The sequence below is a fragment of the Pelecanus crispus genome, chromosome 7 (genome assembly GCF_030463565.1).
Source record: "Pelecanus crispus isolate bPelCri1 chromosome 7, bPelCri1.pri, whole genome shotgun sequence".
NCBI classification, from domain to species: domain Eukaryota; kingdom Metazoa; phylum Chordata; class Aves; order Pelecaniformes; family Pelecanidae; genus Pelecanus; species Pelecanus crispus.
The window spans coordinates 1,681,035-1,703,019 of record NC_134649.1 but is presented as its reverse complement, the minus strand read 5'-3'; the positions used below and the strand labels follow the sequence as shown (position 1 = coordinate 1,703,019).

The 21,985-nt window shown below is 44.3% G+C and overlaps 1 protein-coding gene across 1 annotated transcript in view; it reads left to right on the top strand.

Annotated features, from left to right (window-relative positions):
- The first annotated feature begins 711 nt into the window (after nt 1–711).
- The window catches only part of KIF23 (kinesin family member 23), a 38,729-nt gene continuing 17,455 nt past the window's right edge, over nt 712–21,985 (top strand). Inside the window, exons 1-24 of the mRNA XM_075714118.1 lie at nt 712–722; nt 844–913; nt 1,050–1,178; nt 3,064–3,169; nt 4,444–4,580; nt 5,266–5,375; nt 5,970–6,140; nt 7,040–7,081; nt 7,511–7,623; nt 7,774–7,895; nt 8,466–8,568; nt 8,896–8,975; nt 9,065–9,184; nt 9,718–9,877; nt 10,431–10,598; nt 10,841–10,998; nt 11,381–11,554; nt 12,265–12,444; nt 12,820–13,125; nt 15,094–15,324; nt 16,389–16,471; nt 16,749–16,830; nt 16,949–17,019; nt 17,319–17,339. Of these exons, the coding sequence (XP_075570233.1) occupies nt 712–722; nt 844–913; nt 1,050–1,178; nt 3,064–3,169; nt 4,444–4,580; nt 5,266–5,375; nt 5,970–6,140; nt 7,040–7,081; nt 7,511–7,623; nt 7,774–7,895; nt 8,466–8,568; nt 8,896–8,975; nt 9,065–9,184; nt 9,718–9,877; nt 10,431–10,598; nt 10,841–10,998; nt 11,381–11,554; nt 12,265–12,444; nt 12,820–13,125; nt 15,094–15,324; nt 16,389–16,471; nt 16,749–16,830; nt 16,949–17,019; nt 17,319–17,339 (2,948 nt within the window). The remainder of the gene's footprint in view (nt 723–843; nt 914–1,049; nt 1,179–3,063; nt 3,170–4,443; nt 4,581–5,265; nt 5,376–5,969; nt 6,141–7,039; nt 7,082–7,510; nt 7,624–7,773; nt 7,896–8,465; nt 8,569–8,895; nt 8,976–9,064; nt 9,185–9,717; nt 9,878–10,430; nt 10,599–10,840; nt 10,999–11,380; nt 11,555–12,264; nt 12,445–12,819; nt 13,126–15,093; nt 15,325–16,388; nt 16,472–16,748; nt 16,831–16,948; nt 17,020–17,318; nt 17,340–21,985) is intronic.

Here is a 21,985-nt window from a genome sequence, read left to right as displayed (position 1 = left end):
CTGCGGCCGGGGCCCTGAACGGCAGCCATGGCTTGCCTCCGGCCCTGCTCCGGCCTAGGCCCCCGGGATGGCCACCAGGCCTCGGGGCTCCCGGGCATCGCCAAAAGTCCTCGGGCATCGCCAAAAGGCCCCGGGGATGGCCAGAAGGCCCCAGGGATGGCCAAAAGGCCCAAGAGATCGCCAAAAGGCCTCGGGGATCGCCAAAAAGGCCCCAGGGAGAGCCAAAAGGCCTCGGGCATCGCCAAAAGGCCCCAGGGATTGCCAAAAGGCCTCGGGCATCACCAAAAGGCCTTGGGCATTGCCAAAAAGGCCCCGGGGATGGCCAAAATGCCCCAGGGATCGCCAAAAGGCCCCAGGAATGGCCAAAAGGCCCCGGGGGTCGCCGAAAAGGCCTCAGGTCTCCCGCTGCCCGCTCCCGCCGTGCCGGGACTCGGTCGCCGCCGCCGCGGGTCCGCCGGGCCCAACAGGGGGCGCCCGCGCTGCGGGCCGCGCCCCGCGTTGCCGTCGCCGTGGCAACGCCGACGGTCGGCGGCGCCTACCGTTACGTCGCGGCGCGCCGCGCGGTGACGCTGGCGGGGCGGTTGCGCGCTGATTGGTCGGATTTGAATCGCAGCGAGCGCGCGGGCCGCCGGTCGGGAGGCAGCGCCGAGCTCGGGCGGTAGCGGCCCGCTTTGATCGCGACTCACGGCTCCGCCCGCCCTCGATCGCGACATGAAAGCGGCGTAAGTCGCTCCCCTCCACACCCCCTGCCCGGCCGCCGTGGCGGGCGGGGCCCCCTTGGCGCGGCCCGGCCCGGAGCGGTGGTGCCGCCGGGCCGGCCCTGACGCCTCCCTCTTCTCCCAGTAGGGCCAGGACGCCGCGGAGGCCGGCGCTGAAGAAGCCGTCCAACCCCAGCCTGAAGGACCCCGTGGGGGTGAGTGCGGGGGCGCCGGGCGGGCAGGGGCCGTGGCCCCGCGGTGAGGGGGTCCCGGGGCTCGGGCTGCTGCCGCCCCCCGGGGCCGCTCTGAGGGACGACGGGCCCTGTGTGTGTGTCCCCCCTCCGCCCTCAGGTGTACTGCAGGGTCCGGCCGCTCAGCCGCCCGGAGCAGGAGTGCTGCATCGAGGTGATCAACGAGACCACGGTGCAGATCCACCCGCCCGACGGATACAGGATATTCCGCAACGGGGAGTACCGGGAGGTAACGGCCTGGGGGGCCCGGGGAAACCTGTGCGGAAGGGGCTGCCTTCCAGCCTGGAATTAGGGATGGAGGTCCTTTGCCCCGCTGTCGGGGCTGCCTTCCAGCCTGGAATTAGGGATGGAGGTCCTTTGCCCCGCTGTCGGGGCTGCCTTCCAGCCTGGAATTAGGGATGGAGGTCCTTTGCCCCGCTGTCGGGGCTGCCTTCCAGCCTGGAATTAGGGATGGAGGTCCTTTGCCCCGCTGTCGGGGCTGCCTTCCAGCCTGGAATTAGGGATGGAGGTCCTTTGCCCCGCTGTCGGGGCTGCCTTCCAGCCTGGAATTAGGGATGGAGGTCCTTTGCCCCGCTGTCGGGGCTGCCTTCCAGCCTGGAATTAGGGATGGAGGTCCTTTGCCCCGCTGTCGATCTCTTCCGTTGGCTTGCGGTGTCTCTTGCGGCGTGCAAATCGGCTGTTTGTGCTTTTAGAAAAGAGAATTTTCAAAACTAGAAAACTACCTAGAGCGAAAATGTGCCCTTAGCCATCAAACGCATTGTCCATGTACAAAAAGGCGTCTGCAGGGTGGAGGAGGAGGGTAAAAGGAACAAAAGCAAAGCTGGAAAATATTTAGACTGCATGAAGGACTTTTTCACGTAGGACTAATTGAAAGACAGTAGCTCTGAGCTAAGCCAGTCACAAATGCATTCACGGTTGAGTTATCCCAAACTTAATTCAGGTAAAAAAAGCAACGTTTCCCTATTTATCTAGCACGTATGGGGGGAGATCTGTAGGTTATGTATACAAAGCAGTGAAGTGTCACGAAGCGTAGAAAAGCAGGTACCAGGTCACAAAGTGGTTCGTGTCGTCAGCTCGAGCAACGCAAAGGTTTCCTACCACGGGAGGGTTTAGGTCGCGCGTACAGAATGAGGAGCCAGAGTACTGTTGCACCCAACATGCTTTGGTAGTGAAACAGTTAACTGCAGATTCCCACCACAGTGCTGTAACTCTAAATAATACAAGGTCATAATGTTTCTAAGGAAGAGAAAAAAAAAACAAAGAACCTTAGTTGGCATGTAGAATACTTTGTTTCCAATTTCGGTATGGGAAATTCTTGTAGGAAGTACATAAAGGGATCTTCAAAGGCTTAAATAAAATAGGCAAAGATTAATGAAAAGTTTGGTAAACAAACCTCTGCACAAAAACTTAAAAGCCAAATGTTTACATAAGCGGGTGTTTTGATTGAAAAGTGACCAGATTAATTAAAAAAAAAATATATATTGAAAACCTATGACTGGAAACTGAGGCTAGACTGGAAAAAGACACAGGCTTAAAACAAAATGATTAAATGCTGGAACTACTTGACTCTATGACTGGAAACTGAGGCTAGACTGGAAAAAGACACAGGCTTAAAACAAAATGATTAAATGCTGGAACTACTTGACTCTATGACTGGAAACTGAGGCTAGACTGGAAAAAGACACAGGCTTAAAACAAAATGATTAAATGCTGGAACTACTTGACTTTGGCTGTTGTGGGTGTTCCTTTCCTTGCGTGGATGACGGTTGGAGCTCAAACAGAAATTTGAGCTTGAAGCTGTGAATGCTGAGGTTCTCCGGTTGCTGGGAGGTCGGGCTTTGCGATCGTTCTGATTATTTCTAGACTTAAGTTCTGTGAAAATGAGGCAGTTGCTGTTCTTCATTATGCACATCTTATTCTCCAAATAGTTACATTGGAGCAACGTGTTCAAACACTGGTATAATCCTAAAGTAGAACCTTTGTCATTCTGGTAAGCTGATGGAAAGTGGTTGTAAGGTCTGTTTTGGTAAGGTTTGTAAGGTAGCGTTTTGAAGCAAGGGACTTCTGGACAGGCAAGCTTTAAGATTTAGGACGGTGTCTCTCCTCTTCTTCAGACGCAGTATTCATTTAAAGAAGTGTTTGGCACCCTTGTTGTTCAGAAGCAGCTTTTTGACGTGGTGGCTAAACCTCTAGTGGAAGATCTCATTCGTGGGAAAAATGGTGAGTACTCGTTCCCTACCGCTTCTCTGTATGTCTACCATGCAGGTTTTTTTATATTGCTGTGATTTCAGATGTCTCAAGGTTTCTTGGCTTGTCTAGGTAAAAAGATGTAATACCTTGTTTGCAATGAGAATAGCTCCCCTATACATCATCCTTGGAAGCTCTTCTCGCCTTTCATTACTTGTAAACCTATTTACCGCAGTTATGACGTATGTGTTGATTGTGTCAAGGTCTAATCTTTTTGTACACCATTAACTGGAGAAGTTTTGGTGTTTTTTTTTTTTTTTTTCTGCAGAAAGGGATGCCTTATCTACCTAAAGAATGCCTACAGAAATAAATCAATTTGTAGGGCTTGATCTCCTGGGCATGGTTTGAGATCACGGTGTAGGTTTGAGAACCAATCTGGCTTACGTCAGACTCCTCAGTAACAGTCATAAGAAATCAGCCCTCCACACCTGGGGTTTAGTTGCTTGCTTCAATTTTTGGCTTCCAAATGCACTCTTCCCAGAGAAAGTGATAGGTGCTGTTAGTTGTAGTTGAAGTGGCTATCGATGGGAGATGCAAACACTTTTGTGGCTTTTGATGGCCTGGAATAGTTACTGTTAACTGCTGCACCTGGAATATTGTGTCCAGTTTTGGGTCCCTCAGCACAAGAAGGACATTGGGGTGCTGGAGCGTGTCCAGAGAAGGGCAGCGGAGCTGGGGCAGGGTCTGGAGCACAGGGCTGGTGGGGAGCGGCTGAGGGAGCTGGGGGTGTTCAGCCTGGAGAAGAGGAGGCTGAGGGGAGACCTGATCGCTCTCTGCAACTCCCTGAAAGGAGGGTGTAGGGAGGTGGGTGTTGGTCTCTTCTCCCATGTAGTTAGTGATAGGACGAGAGGAAATGGGCTCAAGCTGCGCCAGGGGAGGTTTAGGTTGGATATTAGGAGAAATTTCTTTATGGAAAGGGTGGTCAAGCATTGGAACAGGCTGCCCAGAGAGGTGGGGGAGTCCCCATCCCTGGAAGCGTTAAAAAAACGGGCAGATGTGGCACTTTGGGACATGGTTTAGTCTAGTCTACCCTTGACTGGTTTAGTGTGGACTTGGTAGTGTAGGTTAATGGTTGGACTGGATGATGTTAAAGGTCTTTTCCAACCTAAACGATTCTATGATTCTATGAAAAGGAGTCATTGTTTCTTCCAAATCCATTTGACCCGAGAAAGACAAGGCGTGTGATTGTAACTGAGCTTTTTTTTGAGACAACAAGCATGACTGCGTAACTTTCCTGTCCCCCCTAGGTCTTCTTTTCACATATGGTGTGACAGGCAGTGGGAAAACACACACCATGACAGGATCTCCTGGTGATGGAGGACTTCTCCCGCGGTGTTTGGATATGATCTTCAACAGCATAGGACCGTTCCAGGCCAAGAGATTTGTGAGTAGTTTTGCACCGAGTTCTCGGCGCTGTTGCTTGTACCAGCCTAAAAACACTGGGGAAAAAAAAAAGGTTCTGTTCAAAGTGTTTATCTCCTGTCTAGTCATGTGACTGGAACACTTCAAAAAGGAAACCAACCGAAAAGATCCCACCCCCTTGAGATTTGAAGAGCGGGGCCAAGGAGGCAGGCATAGTAGCTAGGACGGACGTTTCGTGAAGATGTATGGTCTGGCTATCCTTACAATTGTTGCTCGTTCTTTAACTTTTTAGAAACAATAGAAAAGGAAAGAGGAAGCCTCCCAATTTTTTTGGAATTGCAATCCAGCCACAAGATACAAAAGCCACAGGAAGCCATATCTAAAATAATATAGGACAAGATGTGCAGCTTTTCTTGTGGCCAAACATCTCTGGAGTTTTGGTATCTAAATATGTTTGAAATAATACTGGAAGTCTTTTCTTTGGTAGCATGCTAGCTTGGGAGCTTTTATGAAATATTGTTATCTTGGAAATACCTGTTTTCTGTCCGATCTGCTTCGCATTAGCCAGCAGATTGAGTGTTAGTGAGGGGCATGGTATTTGCTGGTTGCCAGACAGCTTGATCAAATAATTTGTTTTGCTGGCCAACACCTTATGTTCTGTAGTGTTTGTCGTTATATTGTCTAAACATACTATACTCGCGGCTCAGGTTTTTAAGCTCGATGACAAGAATGGTGTGGATGTTCAGTGTGAAGTAGATGCTCTATTAGAGCGCCAGAAAAGAGATGCCATGCCTGTTCCAAAAACTCCATCTGGCAAGTAAGTAACTATTGTAACATGCAGAATGAATTTAGTTAATGTAAATGTTATTCTGAAGTTGTGGTTTTAACTGCCCTGGGTCTCTTTGTCCTTCCCTTGAAAAAAGGAAAGGAAAATATTAATGGAAAGCTAGTGTATTTCATGTGGTCTGAGCAATTGCATGATTAAGTATTTAGATTAGAAGACTTAGAATCAGGCAACAGAAGTCTGTATTTTGTACCTGTTGACTCATGAGTAAAATGCTGCGACTTCAAGTAGGAATACTGTGAAGTTAAACTTGGGGATATTTTGTGAAATAATGAGATTGCTGAATGGAGGACAGACATGTTGACTATCCAGGAGTTTTGCAAGGCGTTTCTTACTGCAGCCGAGTACAGCAGTGTCAGATGGAAGTTCATCTACTTAAGCTTTTTCAGAGTGCTTTTTTTAGTCTAATGTGACTGGATGCGTTGTCATTAGTTGCTAGTGTGAGCGCTTCCATACTCGAATTATGCTGTCTGTCGGTAGACCTGCTTTTTAATTGTGTAGTCACTGCCTGACATGTTAGTTGGCTGGGGATGCTCCACTAAATCGCTTCTTGTGTGTGTTCAACAGGCGACAGATAGATCCAGAATTTGCTGATATGATCAATGTGCAAGATCACTGCAAAGTGGAAGAAGTTGATGAAGATAATGTCTACAGTGTCTTTGTCTCCTATATTGAGATCTACAACAACTACATCTATGACCTTTTGGAGGAAGCTCCCTTTGATCCCATAAAACCAAAGTTAGTTTTATGAATACCATTACTCCTGCTTCAGTTACGCTTTTGTGGTAACTGTAGTATGTCTTTGTGGCTGTAGTATTGGCGAGTCTGGCTCAATTTGTAGAAATCGCTGCAAAAATCACATGGAAAAGGGGATGCCCAAGGAGTCCAGACAATAGCGTTTAAGTGTGCCAAGTACTGATAGTTGTCCTGTTGCCGCTAAGACTTAGTGCTCTCTTCCTTGTTATAATGGGAGATTAATAAGCAAATATTTAATTTGTTAGGCAGCATGTTGTATCCCACTGAGGTTCGAAGTCTATTCATGCTATTCTGCTTGTGCTATTCCTAGCAGGTGACTGCAACTTGAAGAGTAAGCCATTCCATAGCTGACATTTTTCTCCTGGAAACAGTGCATTGGGCAAAAGTTGCTATTTTGTTGTTGCTTTACAGTTAATGCAAGTTTGCATGTTATTTCACTTGATGTCAGTAATCTCCATAAAGCCAGAAATGAGTTGTCTCATAAATGAAATTCTGGGTATTTTTTGGAAGGGTGTGTCCCTGGCTGATGTCTAAAATCAGTAAATCTTGAGACTGCCAGAAAAACAGTCTGCAAATTAAACTTTAAATATATTTTTAAAATTCTAAATCCATTAAAGAAATCCCTATGCATATCCATCGGTGCATGTATTAATTAAAGAGATGGCTGATTTACAAAGACTAACGATAACTTTGAATGCCTGTGAATGCTTTTTAAAGAAGAATAAAATTATTGGTTTAGTATTATGCCTATGTCCAAAAATCAGCCTATGAAGAATCCTGGATTATTTCTATTTATGGAAGCTACAGTATATTATATATAAAAAGATTTTAGACGCAAGCTGAATGACTTAATATTTTTTTTAACCCTGTTTTTTTGGTAGGTGGAACAATTGCAACACTCCTGTGCGAAATGGTGACTTTATGTATGTGAATAAGCATATTATTCTGAATATTGAAAAGTGACTTTTTCTTTCGGTAGAAGCAGAAAATGAGTTCACACTGACTCCCTATCTCTTCTTGCTTCACTAGCGAATATAGAACACTGTTGAAGCCATCTTGCTTCTGTATGCATGTAGAAAAACAATAGCTGTCACCCAAACCCATGATTTCCAGTAAGAATTGCAATTAAGTGTAGCTTCTAAATTAAAGCAGTAGCTGAAGTGTAACTAATCTTGGCTGAATGTGTGTCCATGTACTTGTACTTCCTCTTCCATCTGCTGTATGGATGATTGACATATTCAGTCTGAATTTTGTACTTAAAAGAAAATTTGCATGACACAATGTATTGTTGTTCAGAAAAAGCCACTCAATTTTAGTGGGGTTTTTTGGTTTATTTCCTCCATGTTCTTAAGACCTCCACAATCCAAAATCCTTCGTGAGGACCAGAACCACAACATGTATGTCACAGGATGCACAGAAGTAGAGGTGAAATCTACAGAAGAAGCTTTTGAAGTGTTTTGGAGAGGTAAATCTTAGAATATCGCTTCTTAAATTCAGTACAGATGTGTAATCCTTTTCACTATGGTGCTGAAGACGGAATTGGCTTTGCCAGGTGGCAAGTCTGTTAAATAAAACACGTTTTCGGAGGGATTGGTTTTGTTCTTCTTCTAAACAGGTCAAAAGAAGAGGCGTATTGCAAACACGCAGCTGAATCGAGAATCTAGCCGCTCTCACAGTGTGTTTATAATAAAGTTGGCTCAGGCACCGCTGGATGCAGATGGAGATAATGTGCTGCAGGTGAGTTCCGGGGCAGGCTGTTAAAGGAGAACTGTGCACGCGTACGCGCGCGTGTGTAGGTTGGGAAGGGTGGTGACCCTTGCAGCGTGGCCGGCTGACACAGTTACCGTGTCTCGGGCATGCACGGCTTGCTCGTTAGCAATTTCATTTTGAAGGAAATCAAGATTATTAAACTTTTAGTCTTTGACAGAGTTAGTCTGCTTTTTGTGATGGAAGTAGAGCATTAAAACGGAGTGCGAAGCTGCTTATTCCTTTGTTCTTTACCTCTGCTGCTTTTGAGCAAAAACTGTTCAGAATCTAAAACTTGGAGGATTTGAATGAGCTCGGTTGTTTTATCTGTCTTGTGGCCCAAGACAGAAGGGATCTGCTAAACATATTCACAAAAAAAGCTAGCGGTGCACAGCTTCTTGCATTAAGGGCTATAAAAACACCCCCGGACTTTATTTAAAGGTGCAACGCATATTGTTTAAGTATGCATGCTGATTTGGGGGTGGGGGGGTGTTGCCCCCACCCCATCAGAAGGAATATAGAGCTAATCATTAGCCTAACGTACTTTGTTTTCTGTAATAGGAGAAAGAACAGATCACTTTAAGCCAGCTGTCTTTAGTTGATCTGGCTGGAAGTGAAAGAACTAACAGAACGAAAGCTGAAGGGAACAGATTGCGAGAAGCAGGTACGTATCACCTTTAGACAGCCTGGTAATTTTATGTGCTAATATATGCTCGTATTAGTCTTGTCTCCTAGGAGAGAAATCATAGGAAGAATTGAAGTGTTCTGTTATGATGTTCAGTTGTCTGATTTGATGACCTGAAATCCTCCAGTTTGGAAGCCAGAAATTTTTAGTAGCACATATTCTGATACTTCAGTTAATTAGAGCAGTTATCTGTAACAAATATAACTTAAGTCCAGGCAATTTATTCTTAAGTAAACTGCTAAATAATTTGGGAATATGATCCAAATGGCTGCTTACAGAGGCTTGTTTGTATTTTTTTTTTTTAAGGTAATATTAATCAATCACTAATGACATTAAGAACATGTATTGAAGTTCTACGGGAAAACCAGATGTATGGAACAAATAAGGTATGCAACCCGTTATCTAATTATCTTTGATTTGATGAAGATCCGGTGTAATGAAAGCTTACTAAATCTTTCTCGTACTTTACTTTAAGATGGTCCCGTACAGAGATTCCAAACTGACTCATCTCTTCAAGAACTATTTTGATGGTGAAGGAAAAGTGCGCATGATTGTGTGTGTTAATCCTAAAGCTGAGGACTACGAGGAAAGCTTGGTAACTTCCTTGCAGATCTTGCCTCATTCCCCCCTACTCTTTTTTTCGTGTTTATCACTGAATTACTGTACTTGTTTAGTAGGTGACAGGAATGATATATTTTGTTGCTTGGGCACTCGTAATCAAATATAATACTGTAAGGCAAACGTGCCCTCCAAGTCTTATTTTTTCCTCTTAAAAACGACAACTGCTACTTGCCCGTAAAATAGGAAAAGTTTCTCTTATTTACAGAAGTCCAAATACTCTGCTGTATTTAGGTGCTTGATTGTACTATGACAATACTTGCAAAAAATTCAGCTATCTCCACAGCTGGTTTCATGGTTCCGTGGGGGCTGAGGTCGGGGAGGTGTTAGTAGGAAGGGTTCTGGATGCTCCGCTTCAGAATCGCAAGCTATCTAGCTGGCAAGCACTTGAGATCGTAGCTTGATAATGTCTCCTCTAATGCTTTTATTGACCTAAGGTATCACTTTCAAACTTCCTTTGGACTGCTGGTGGTTAGTTTTGTTGTTAAGCTTCCTTTTGTTCTTTTGTAGCAAGTCATGCGCTTTGCAGAAATGACCCAGGAAGTTGAAGTTGCGAGACCTGTTGATAGACCGCTCTGTGGCTTAACGCCAGGACGGCGTTTTAGGAATCAAGCCTTCAGAGAGGAACTCTCACGGAAATTGGAGATGCGAGGTGGCCCGATAAATGGAGGTAAATACTAGAATGCTAGGTGGTTCCAGCACAGTGTTTTTTTCTGTTAGGAGTCGAAGGCTATTTTAAAACAAGTTATTTGAGCCTTGAAAGTGCAAAAGGAACTTCACTTAACTGTTAGTTCCGAACCTTCTCTGCAAAAGGGGCTGCTCTTTTCACACTGCAGTGCTCCTTGTAGTACAAACCCAGTTACTGTGTAAGTCTCAAAGTAATTCTTTGTTATTGGCGAGGAGTTGAGTTCATGGTCCCGTTATTGCAGCTCCTGAAAGGAAATTGTGCTGAGGATGACTCTCGATGGTTTTGTATGCTTGGGGCCTACTTTAGAAATCAAGAGTTGCCTGGAGGTATTATAAAGCAATGAATCGAGAATGTCACATTTAATGTTTTCTCAACACTGTCATCTCTTCTGAAAACTTCTAGTTCTCATTAATTATTCTAAGTTCTGTCTGCTTCATCGTACTGTGGAATGAATGATCTGTGGCTGTGCATTGTCAAATGGAATTTTTCTGTTCTGTAGCTTGCTGACAGACTGTCTTGGCTTTATATCTTACAGAAACAGAAGAGCAATCTGTTTCAGAAATGTTTTTGCAGAACTTTCCTCCATTGCCTTCATGTGAGCTATTGGACGTTAATGATGATCAAACACTTCCAAAACTTATTGAAGTCCTGGAAAACCGCCAAAAACTACGACAAATGTTGTCAGAGGAGTTTGCCAAAAACGGTAAGAATTTGAACGTCAGTGTGGAGTTAGATTTTTTTTTTTGGCGCCCTTATTACTGCTCAAGGGATCTCTTCTGTACCAACAGGAAATAAGTATTTTGTCTAGACTGATAATTTAAAAAAAAAAAACTCTTTTGAGGTAAGGAAATAGCTGGTAGCATTAAATAAGTAGGAGAAAAACGGAACTGCTTTTGATATTATGGTGATATGGTGAGAAGATGAAAAGTATTGATTCTCTTGCAGTGCTTGCATTTAAAACAATGCTGCAAGAATTTGACTCCAGTGTTGTATCCAAAGAAAACTATATTCAAGGAAAACTGTCTGAAAAAGAGAAAACAATAGCAGGACAGAAAATGGAGCTAGAACGCCTGGAGAAGAAAATTAAAACTTTGGAATACAAGGTCAGTTCTTTCATTCTCTAAAGCTAAGCACAAAACGCATTTTCTCTGTACCATTTGGCGAGCTTCTTGACATCAGAAGTTGCTTGCAAGATGGATATTAGAAACAAGATTTAAAGTATTTTGTGGGGAACTTTACTGAACATTCTTAGCTTTGTGGCTTTCTTATGAGGTGAGGCTTTTCTCAATACGTTAAGATGGGCAAGTTATAAGAAAGTTGTAAAATCTCTGAAACTTTTTGGAATGTGGAGTGTTTACCTGGCTATATTTGTACAACAGCTAATATATTCTAGTATATGTTAACAGTCAAATAGAACTAGCAATTCTGGGCTTAAACGGTTGCCCTTCTAAGAAGCATAGCCAAGTCCTTCCTCCCTTCCTCCAGATTGAGATTTTGGAGAAAACTGCGACGATTTATGAAGAAGACAAGCGTAATCTTCAGCAAGAACTAGAGAGCAAGAGCCAGAAATTGCAACGTCAGGCTTCCGACAAGCGTAGGTTGGAGGCACGACTGCAAGGCATGGTGGCAGAAACAACCATGAAATGGGAGAAAGAGTGTGTAAGTCCACTACTGTATCTGTTAGAAATATGTAATAGAGCGACGCTGGGGGGAGCTGGGCGGCTTGTTTTTGTGGGGTGTTTTATATAGCGGTGTAGCAGTAAGAATGGAGATGTGTTTGGCTTTTAATTATGGACTTGGACAGACATTTGGAACTTAACTTTTATAAATGTAGTACGATATAATAAATTCCTCGAGGACTTCTGATGCAGCTAGAGCAGCTCTCTTGAGCACTGTGTCACTTCATTTCAATACCTAGAATTTGTTCTTTTGGGTTTGTGGCACTCTGAGTGATTTTCTTGTCCTGACGGTTGTCCGTAAAAGCCTAATGTCGGGGTTTTCCCTTTCTCCTCATGTAAACTTTTGCTCAGATATGCACTTGACAAGCAATAAGGAAAGGAAATCCAAGGGATTAATTTTTACTACTGGAGGACTGTTTATTACTTCAGGACCATTGATAGAACTATGGTTAGACATGCTCCCATTTGTCATAATTTAGGAAGCAAGATTATTACAGCAGTAAACATGGTACTGTTTTAAAATCTGGAAAGCCTTTCTTTAGCTTGATATGTCATTATTTCCAATAGCTTGTATCTCAGTGAGGAAGAGCTTCATTCCATGTGGAATATGCAATTCCCTTCAAACTTTCAGCACGATTACTTGTGCTTCTGTGTAAGGTATTTCACGCTTTTCCTCACTTGTCTTCATAGGAGCGCCGTGTAGCGGCAAAGCAGCTGGAAATGCAGAACAAACTTTGGGTCAAAGATGAAAAACTGAAGCAACTGAAGGCCATTGTTACTGAACCAAAAAATGAAAAGCCAGAGAGGCCTTCGCGGGAGAGAGACAGAGAGAAGCCTGTTCAGAGATCAGTGTCTCCTCCACCAGTACCTGTAAGTTGCCTTTAACACACTTCTTGATATAGGGGAAAAGCATATTTATAAGAATGAACTAAAGTGCAGGCCAGTTCTCTTTAGTGGCTAGAAAACAGTTCCCAAGCACAGAACTTGGATAACTTAAACTTGCTTCGAATTCTTCGTCTCCTGTTGTATTTATCAGCGCTCTTTATTTGTGCTCCTACCTTCTTATGCTGCTGGTATTGGAAGAATACCTGATGCTTAATGCTGTCACTGCAGTACAATACCTATCCAAAACCATAAGCTTGACTAGCTGATTTATCACGCTGCACGTTGTCAGTATTGATTGTTTTATTGCCTGATAAGTTGACGGTTCTGTATGTTCACTAACTTCTTTCCCATTCTCTCTAGCCTTCTAGTAACTGTATCGCTCAGGTCCCTAACAGCCAGCGGCTCGTGAGCAACCCGCAGGTGCACAGACGTTCTAATTCTTGTAGCAGCATTTCTGTGGCATCCTGTGTTATGGAATGGGAGCAGAAAACCCCTTCGCACAAGCATACCAGTGGCACTTCTAATGCAAGGAGTAGAAAACAAGAACCAGAACAAAGTAGAGACTGTAACACCCCAGGCAGAAGGCGAGGGATGTGCTGGACTGGAGTCATTGAGGTTCCCAGCCGTAGAGATGAGCTAGAAATAGAAGAGGATCAATGCTGCAGGGTTAGTGCTGCTCCTGTCAAAAGCTAAACGTAGTGTTGCTTAGTCTGGCTCAAAAGCTCATTACAACCGCTCTCTTACCCTGAGCACACCTAACACAGACTGGAGTTTTCCCCTAAACGTGTTTCTCGTAGAACAGTACTGTTTCCGAGTTGAGTCTCACTACTCCTCCTGTTTGACTTCTTAACTTGACGTTTAAAAACTCCTTAAAAGCCTGTGTATCTCTTGCTAGCGCATAGATAGCTCTTGTAAGGAGCTCCTAACTAGCTAGACCTTTTCTCTAGCTGTGAATGTCCTTGTGTTTTAACTTGTGTCTGTCTCCTCAAATCTATCTTGCAGCCTGCAATTTACCATAGTCTGTTTGGGCAGCTTAAAAGGTGGTCTTACAAGACGTATCCGCAAATGTCTACTGGAAATAGTGCTCGGACAAACATCTCGCTTGTGTGACTGTTAACTTCAACTCTCTTAGAATAGTCTTCCCTAATTTGCACATCTGCATTAAAACTGGGGGCTTTGCTTACAGGTGGGAGACTTGGGGTTTTTTTCCTCCTCATTAAACTGCTGCATGCAAATGTTTGTGTCGGTGGGGTCTCTGTTGCGCTATAGCACTGCCTCAGTGGCTCAGGTAAATCAAAGAGAATTGTACAAACCCAGCTTCTTGAGAGAGCTTCTCGAGAGGAGGAAAGTTTAGCGTGGTGTGATTCATTTTTGATGGCGTTCTCAAAATTTCTGTTCCTTGCTGGCTCTTTGAAGTCAGGGGCATGCTTTTAAGCAAGTGCTATTCCAATTAATACACGAACCACTGCCAGCAGAGTAAGGGATGTGGTCTCTGCCGCAGTAGAACGTGACCAGTAGTAGTGTACCCTCTCCTTGGAACATAACTTCGAAGGCACCTTGGCAGAATTGTTTAAAAAAACCACATCAATGGGAATAAGTACTTGCACACTAAAAGGGGAGGGGAAGTCTTGAAATTCTCTTTTTTCTTTCCTTTTTTCTTTTTTTAATTTTAATGGAAGGTTTTTGCCAAAAGCCACATTTCCCTATATAATTTTAATTTTTAAGAGCTGCTTTAGACTTGTAAGAGGTTTATCTGTAAGGGGTACAGCCGATCTCGTGTCTATTAGTCAAAGAAATCCTAACTGATGCTCATCACCTGAAAATACAGTGGATACTGTTTGCATTCATAGGTTTGGGTTGTGTAACCTCACCATGATTCAGAGTTCTCTAAAATGATTGTGTGAATGGAACGGAGAGAGTCTGTAAATACTCCTTCAAAAGCCCATTCAAAGATCTTGAAGGCACCCAGGTTTTTTTAAACAAGTTTCTAGATATTTTCTGATTTCCCTGAGCAACTGTCAATAACGTTCATGTTCATAAAATAAAAATATATGAACTTCAATCGCTTCTCATGGGTTTCCAACAGCTGAGTCCAGAAGCGACAGCACTAGGACAGGGCACGCTTCCTCTGCTCTGTTTGCTCAGAAGTGTCATGAGGACTTTGATCCTTTAGAGATGTTGGAAATCCATACTCGGTCTGCTTGCTTTGCTACCTCAGAAATACATTTTGATCCATGAATGTGTCCATGGAAACATACGTTTCTCTTTTCTGGTTGGTTAATGTGTTCATGGCAATCCGTTTTGATTTGGAAACTCAGGAGGAGCATTACCAAACATAAAGATGTCCTCCCTGAGGAAATTTTACTAGGTATGGAATGCAACAGATCGGATAACGCTTAGCTAAAATTTACAAAAAAATAGGAATTGGCACAGAAATAATCCATTAATAGTTTTATGCAAGGCTCTTGGTAATGGTGCCTTTCAGGATGCAGTCTGAAAGCACTTTAGGAACAAAGCTTTGATCTTCATACAAACGCATCTTAACCAGACCTGCAAAGTTCACTTCTGCTAATGATATCCTCCGAGAGATTTACCGCATGCTGATTTCTTCTGATTCTCTTCCACTCTGATCAGAATGCACCTCCAGTTCGTCTCAGACACAGACGGTCACGCTCAGCTGGGGAGAGATGGGTAGATCATAAGCCACCTTCTAATCTGCCCACTGACACGGTCATGCAGCCGCATGTCCCTCATGCCATCACAGTAGCGGCTGCAAGTGAAAAGGCACTAGCTAAGTGTGACAAGTATATGCTGACGCACCAGGAGCTAGCCTCTGACGGCGAGATTGAAACGAAACTAATTAAGGTAAAGCAAACGCCTTCGTCGTAAACTTGTGATAACCCCGATGAAACCTATTTTTGGCAATGCATTTGTGCTACAGGCTTACTGGCTTGCGAAAGGGCGCGTTTGACTCAATCTGAGAAGAGGTTTGATTTGAAAGTTTTGTGCCGTTGGATTCAAGGGAGCTTTTAGAGTCTGAAAATACTTTTCTTGAACTTTGTCATTACTTCATATGAACCATTACAAGCTCGGTTATCTCGGTCTTGTTTTCTTTGGAAGTAATTAAGTTTGGGTTTTTTTTTTTTTTTTTCCTCTAGTAAAATGCAATAATCCATTTGTAGTGAAAGTTTCTTAGACTTGTGGCTGCAGCTAATCTTGTGGAGTCAGTCTTGTTGGAGTGATGTTATTGGATTTCCACTAGCGGTATGAGTAAGCTTGCTGTAGTGGTGGATGCTCAAGTGCTCCAGGACATAATTTCTAGTAGTCAACTGACAAACAAATTGGTGAGACAGCCTAGGCTTTGAACGCTTGCAATGTTTGTGTCCCAAAACGCTGACTGTACTTACCTAAGGCAAACTGAGACCTCTTTGTAATTTGTAGCAAGAAGCTTGTGGTTCGGTTTTTTTTCCTACCGTCACAGGCCTTCCAATATTGTCTTTTTTCTTTTTGAGCTTTATAAAAGCTCTCACTCCTGTAAGGTGACCTTGTAGGTTCCGGCGATGTTTTCAAAAGCAAAGTCTTGCATAGCTGACAACATACCTGTTCGTGCTGTGGAATGGAACTATTGAAACTAAGCCTATGACATGATTTCTGTAGCGTTACTTGGTCATCATTATCATACAGAAATCTTTGTTGTGGTAGTGACTGCACTATGGGCATCTTGCATCATCATCAGGGTAGATGGCGTTCACTCTTTAGTGTCCTCTGTATAATAAGAAAAACTATATAATGGAGGAGAGCGTATTTGTGTGCGTATCCTTGCTGGCTACTGACCTGCAAGGAAATGTGGTTTTTTCATGTGAAAACTGGCACCGTAGCCATCATACTGACCTAGTGACTGTACCTTGTTAACTGCTTTTGGTTTCCAGGGTGACGTTTTCAAAACCAGGGGTGGCGGACAGGCTGTGCAGTTCACAGAGATAGAGACTCTGAAGCAAGAATCTCCAACTGGGTGAGTTGTCTTAATTTTAGACAACTGTTGGTGATACGCAACTCCAATAGTAGCTGGTTCTGGTCCAAAAGATTGAAGAAAATGTTGTTGCATCTAACTTGAAATCATATAAAAGTAACTTGGAGAGGCTTATAGACACTGTAGCTGCTTTTAAGGCTGGTCTGCTGCCTAGAGCAAAGTATTTATTTAGAAAGTATAAAATGTATTCTCTTGTGTATGAGAATCTGCCAAAATACGTGACACTTGTAACTTTTTTTTCCATGTACTCTTCTTCCAGTCGAAAGCGAAGATCATCACCTGCCAATCCTGACGCACCCGCAGATGCTGCGGACTCGGAATGGACTGATGTAGAAACCAGAGTAAGCTATAAAGAGAAGAGGGGGACATCTCATGCTTGATCTGGATGAGAGTTTGGGGTAGTGCTGATAGCTGGGTGCGGGGGGTAGCAATAGAAATCGATTTTCTGTGTCTTCTCAGTGTTCCGTGGCGGTGGAGATGAGGGCAGGATCAGCTCTTGGACCTGGATATCAGCATCATGCTCAGCCCAAGTAAGTGCAGCTCTCCCTGCTTCAGGTTTGGGGTGCATACCTCCTCCATACCATAAGGTAAGCAGGCTTGGAAACTGGTGACAGGATAGGTCTGTAGGAGACTCTAAGCAGAATTATTCATGTGTCTTCTGGGTAAAACTCTGGCATGCAGTGCAGCGAGCAGTATGTCAAGTTTGATCTTGCACTGTCTTGACTGTAAAAAGCTGGGAACTGTAGGATGCCTGGCAGGTCCAGAGTGGAATAGGGTTAGGGATGGCAGTGACAAAGTACTAAGCTGTATCCGCCTTCTGTCCCCCTAGCCTTCATCAGATGCTGATGTGGTAAAGAATTGTCATTTTTGTATCTTTAGGTAAATTTAAATTAAACAAGGTTACAATTTCAGGATGGTGTAGGGAGAACTGAGGTGACGCGACTGTAGGATTTACCTAATGGTACACTTGAATATAGCTAATATTCCAGCTGCTACCTGCTGTGTAATTGTCAAGGCACCTACTAAGGAAGCATGGGCTCTAGTCGTGCTAGAGGAAACTTTCCTCTTTTCCAAATGCACAGGTAACAGTCTGAATTCTTCAGGCCTGTCTTACCATTCTTTAACGCGGTGGGATCAGTGGCAGTTGCACGCATACATGCAAGCTTACCAAGTCAGAAGTCCCAATTTCTAGCAAAAAGTCCAAACGGTCCTGCAGTTTGTAAGGCTAGTGCCCGACATCTGAGCCCCACGTCTTAAAACACTTCACTGACAAATGCTTCAGATAAGATAGTTTTGTTAAATGAGGTGTTGCAGAACGGAATTCAATATCCAGACTTGGCCTCTTGCAGCTAGGTGCTGGAGTCACCCCTTCAGCTCAGGGGAAGAAAACTTGCAGTTTTGCAAGACGGGTTTACAGGCAGGAGAGAGGGCGGGAGAGGTAAAGAGGTTTGTATGAAGCCAAGATGGGTTAAACTTACTGGAATCCCAAAAGTTTAGAACTACGGTGGAAGGGTATTTTGGAGAGTGTCTGAAATCAGTAAGCCCTCTGTCAGATAAGGTGACAAATAGGTGCCTCTCATCGGGTTAGCACATGCTTTATTACATCTCTTACTGGAAACTGGGACCTGCGCAGGGTGGCTACAGCTACTTGCTACAGCCTTGTAATGTTGTAGTAAATCCTTTACTTTGCCTGTGTATTGAGTTGGAGCTTGTATTATTTTTGACTTATTAAATAATTTAAATAAAACTTTGCTTTATGCTTCCAGCTGCCTAAAAAAGGAAGCAAAATACAAGTGTTCCTTGATAAATAAGCTCTTTAGTTTCCTTGTGTTAATTGTCGCATTTCTTAGCGTAAGAGGGATGTGAGACTCACCTGTACAGCAGAATAGGTAAATAGGCTGTTGCCTGCTGTTAAGGAGAACTGCTGCTGTGTAAAATCTGAAAGTTGTTTTGGCTTTTTTCTTTCCTTTTTTTTTAGGCGAAGAAAGCCATGAACTTAACGTACCGCTGTGCTGGAATCCTCTTGATTTTATCAGACTGATGTAATATATCTGCTGCCAATGATAAACTTGATAAAAACTGCTTTGTTATCACTACAGGCCTATATTTTTATAATGGCCTGTGCTAGGCAATGGTTAAATGGGAGGTAATTCTTGCGATCCCAAAGAAGCGTGTGTGTAGGTGTGTATATTTTCAGTAGATGTAGGGGGGTTCTGCCATTGTGTCCTCTGGACTTTTGAAGAACACTTTCTGTCTTGTATGTATGAAGCCCTTGTTATTAAGCTGTATCTTTATAGACTAATGACACAAGGCTTTTGCCTTGCATTTTTTTTCAGCTTTTTCTTTTTATAGTGCAAAATACTTCTGGTCACTCTCCCTTCCTTGTCAGATCCTCTGTTTTGAAGAGGCATAAATGCTGCTATTTATTTAGATGCAGTAACGCACTTTAAGAGTGTTTCTATGCCATTTCATATTTTATTATAACTAGTAACAGCTTAGTAATCTGGATTTCTTCTTGAAGAATTACCTTTGACTATTTAATATGCAAATCAGCCCGTGAAAACATTTCAATATTCAAACCTTCATAGCGATGAAGCAAGAATATTGATATGAATAATGGTGACTTGACATCAGACCTACTTTATTTTCTAGTGCGAGTAATTACATGTTTTACATCTGTAGATATGGGGTAAAAGGGTGATTTGCTCACAGATATGGTGAGAACTTTGTATGTGTGGCTCTGCAAACATGTTAAAATAAAACTTTTATTCAGTGGCTCTTACAGACTGTGTTCTTGTTACTTAGGGGTATGCTAAGTTACAGAAACCAAGGTAAGCGCCGCAGCGTCTTGACCGTGTCTTGTGCGAAGAGCTGTGAACGAATGCGCCTTTTGGGATGCTTGTGAAGTTTAAACCAAGGGATCTGCTTGGATCCCACGATTTGTTTTGGGCAGCATTATCTTCATGTCTGCAAATTACTTTCATGGGCAGTTGGTTCCATCTTGAGTGAGTGGCTGCCTCGTTAAAATAAGCTGAAGCTTTGAGCTTTTTCCAGCATAAGAAAAAGTTTTTCTTACTAAGTAGTTTAAAAAACATTTTTCGTAAAGCCTAGGGGATTTTTTAAACATTTTTTAACATATTTTTTAAGGGAAAAAAGTGACCAATCTGAGTGCCTGTTCACAGCTGGTATAAACAAATCTCTTTTCAGGTGGTGCATGAAAAGGCTTATTTTCTAAAGAAACACCATCTTTTCCACAGGTCTCGTAGGCCCGCAGCTGGAGCAGAAAGCCGCAGAGCAGCAGCAATGGCTAGCGCTACCACCGTCCTCTGCGGTAGTCTTAGCGGTCACCTAGCTAGGAGCAGGCTTGATGGTTATCACCGAGAACGCGCGTTGTTATTCTTTTGTCTCCAGCAGGCAGTGCCGCTTAATGGTTTCAGAGGCTTTCCGCCTTGGGCTGGGAAACAAGACTTCAAAAAGCTGCAAGCTCCGCGCGGCAGGCGTGCGTTTGTTAAACGCGTGTTCAGGATGCTGACCGACGTACAGGTTTGCTTTTATTTACCGCCCGACTGATTAGTTAAACGCGGCGTCTTAGAATGTAGCTCGTAAGTGGCAAAGGGAAGAAAACCCAACGAGGGGAAAAACCGGCCTGAAGGAATGTGTGGGTTTAAAAGCGGCTTCTGTGAACTTGAGCTCGACGGGCAAAGCCCACGCTGCCTGCTGATGGAGTAGAGGGAAGCGGCAGCGCCGCAGCTGCACGGTGAGCAGATGCCGCTAGATGGTGTGAAATTACCGTCAGGGGCCGGGCTGGAGCCCCATTCCTCTGCCCTGCGCGGAGGTTGGCTTTGCCCTGGCCATGGGGCAGGGAATTCCTCCTTTCCTCGCCGCTGCGGAGCCTTGGGATATCCCTACCCTGCGACGGGGGTTCCCCGCTGCCACCCACCTTCCTGCCTTTGCTGCTACCCTGGGGGAGGATAAGGATAGGAAGGGCAGCCAACAGAAATACCGATGCAAGAAACTTAAATAAGGCCCGGGCTCCAATTTCTGGCATTTGAATGAACTCCTTCACATGCACTAAAATAATTAATCTACTATTAATGCCGAGCAAGCTGTCAAACGTGTTATCGCTTTGATTTGAATCCAGTCATCCCGTCATCAGCGTAAGTCGTGTTGAAAGTGTTACTGGGGGAACCTGGGAGGGGGACCTGAGAAACTGGTGTTCAGAACTTCGTGAAGGAAAATATTTAGCTACGGAATATGGCTTCGTTTGGGCTGCTTCAGAAATGACGTGAGGCGTTCTGAATTAGCTCTCAAAACGCTGGTTTTTATATCACTGGCGGCAAAGGATGCGTGGCCAAAGTGTTTATTTCTCGGTCCTTGCCAAGGTCTGTATTTTGACGCACAACGTTTTGCAAGAGCTTTGCTCAGAAATGTCTTGTTTTGAAGGAGAAAGCTGTGAAGCGCAAAGAAAACAGTTGCTGCGGCCGCTTTGTCCTATTAAAAAGGTTAATCAAAAGCACAAATATGAGGCCTCGCTGAGGATACCTGTCCTTGCGGGTGCTGTGAGGAAGGTGGCACTGTGGTAACAGCTTGTCTCGGGTCCGTGACTTGCTCTTCGCGTGCCTCGGCTGCCCTCGAGCTCTGCCGCTGCGCTAACCGCGCTGCCTCGCGCCTCGGAGCAGAATTTAAGGGTAGGGTGAAGGCTGGGCGGCTCTTCCCGGCTTGAAGTCTTGACTAGTCATCGCGCCTCTCCGGCCAACACAACCATACTGCACCTCCCTATCTTAATTAATTACATCTTTAATTACTCAAATGCTATTATTGCCTCCTGTGATGGGCACCGTAGATAACTTTTAAAGACTGAAACCTAATGAGTGAGAACGAGCTTTGCAAGCTGCCCCGGGTGCACGTTTGGAAAGACGCGGAACGTGCACGAGGACTCGGGCTCCTCTCCTGAAGCCTGTTAGCTTGGGGGAGAAGAGGACACGGGGACTCGTGCGGCAGCCATGGCAGGAGGAGCTCAGCGTGCTCAGCAAGCTCAGTGTCCTAGCCCAGGTCTAGCAACGCTTTTCCATCCGCAGAGCTGCGTTCGGTGCCGCGCAATCGCATTCCTCTGAAGTCGTTCTTCGTGTCTTTGCGTCTTCTTCACATATTTACTCTCGCACATGGTACTGGCGGTGTTTACTCTGCAAAGATTCCTCTAAGACTCAGCTAAGCACACAATTTACTCAGCTAACAAGGGCTGGCATTTATTGTGGGTATCTTCGTGTACTTGTCGTTCTTGAGTCTCCGCTGACATTCGGTGGGAAGCGTTAAAACAAACAGCAGCACGCAGTAGGAGGATTGCCTGTACCAACGTTCTTCTGTGAAATAGCTGAAGGAGGCCGCCGGCTTGATGTTGGCCAGAGCCGGCTCCCACCGCTCTGCTGTCAGTGAGGATGGAAAAGCCTTTTTGAAGCAAGTGGGCTTTGGGGAAAAATTTTCGTCTTTGGAAATTGA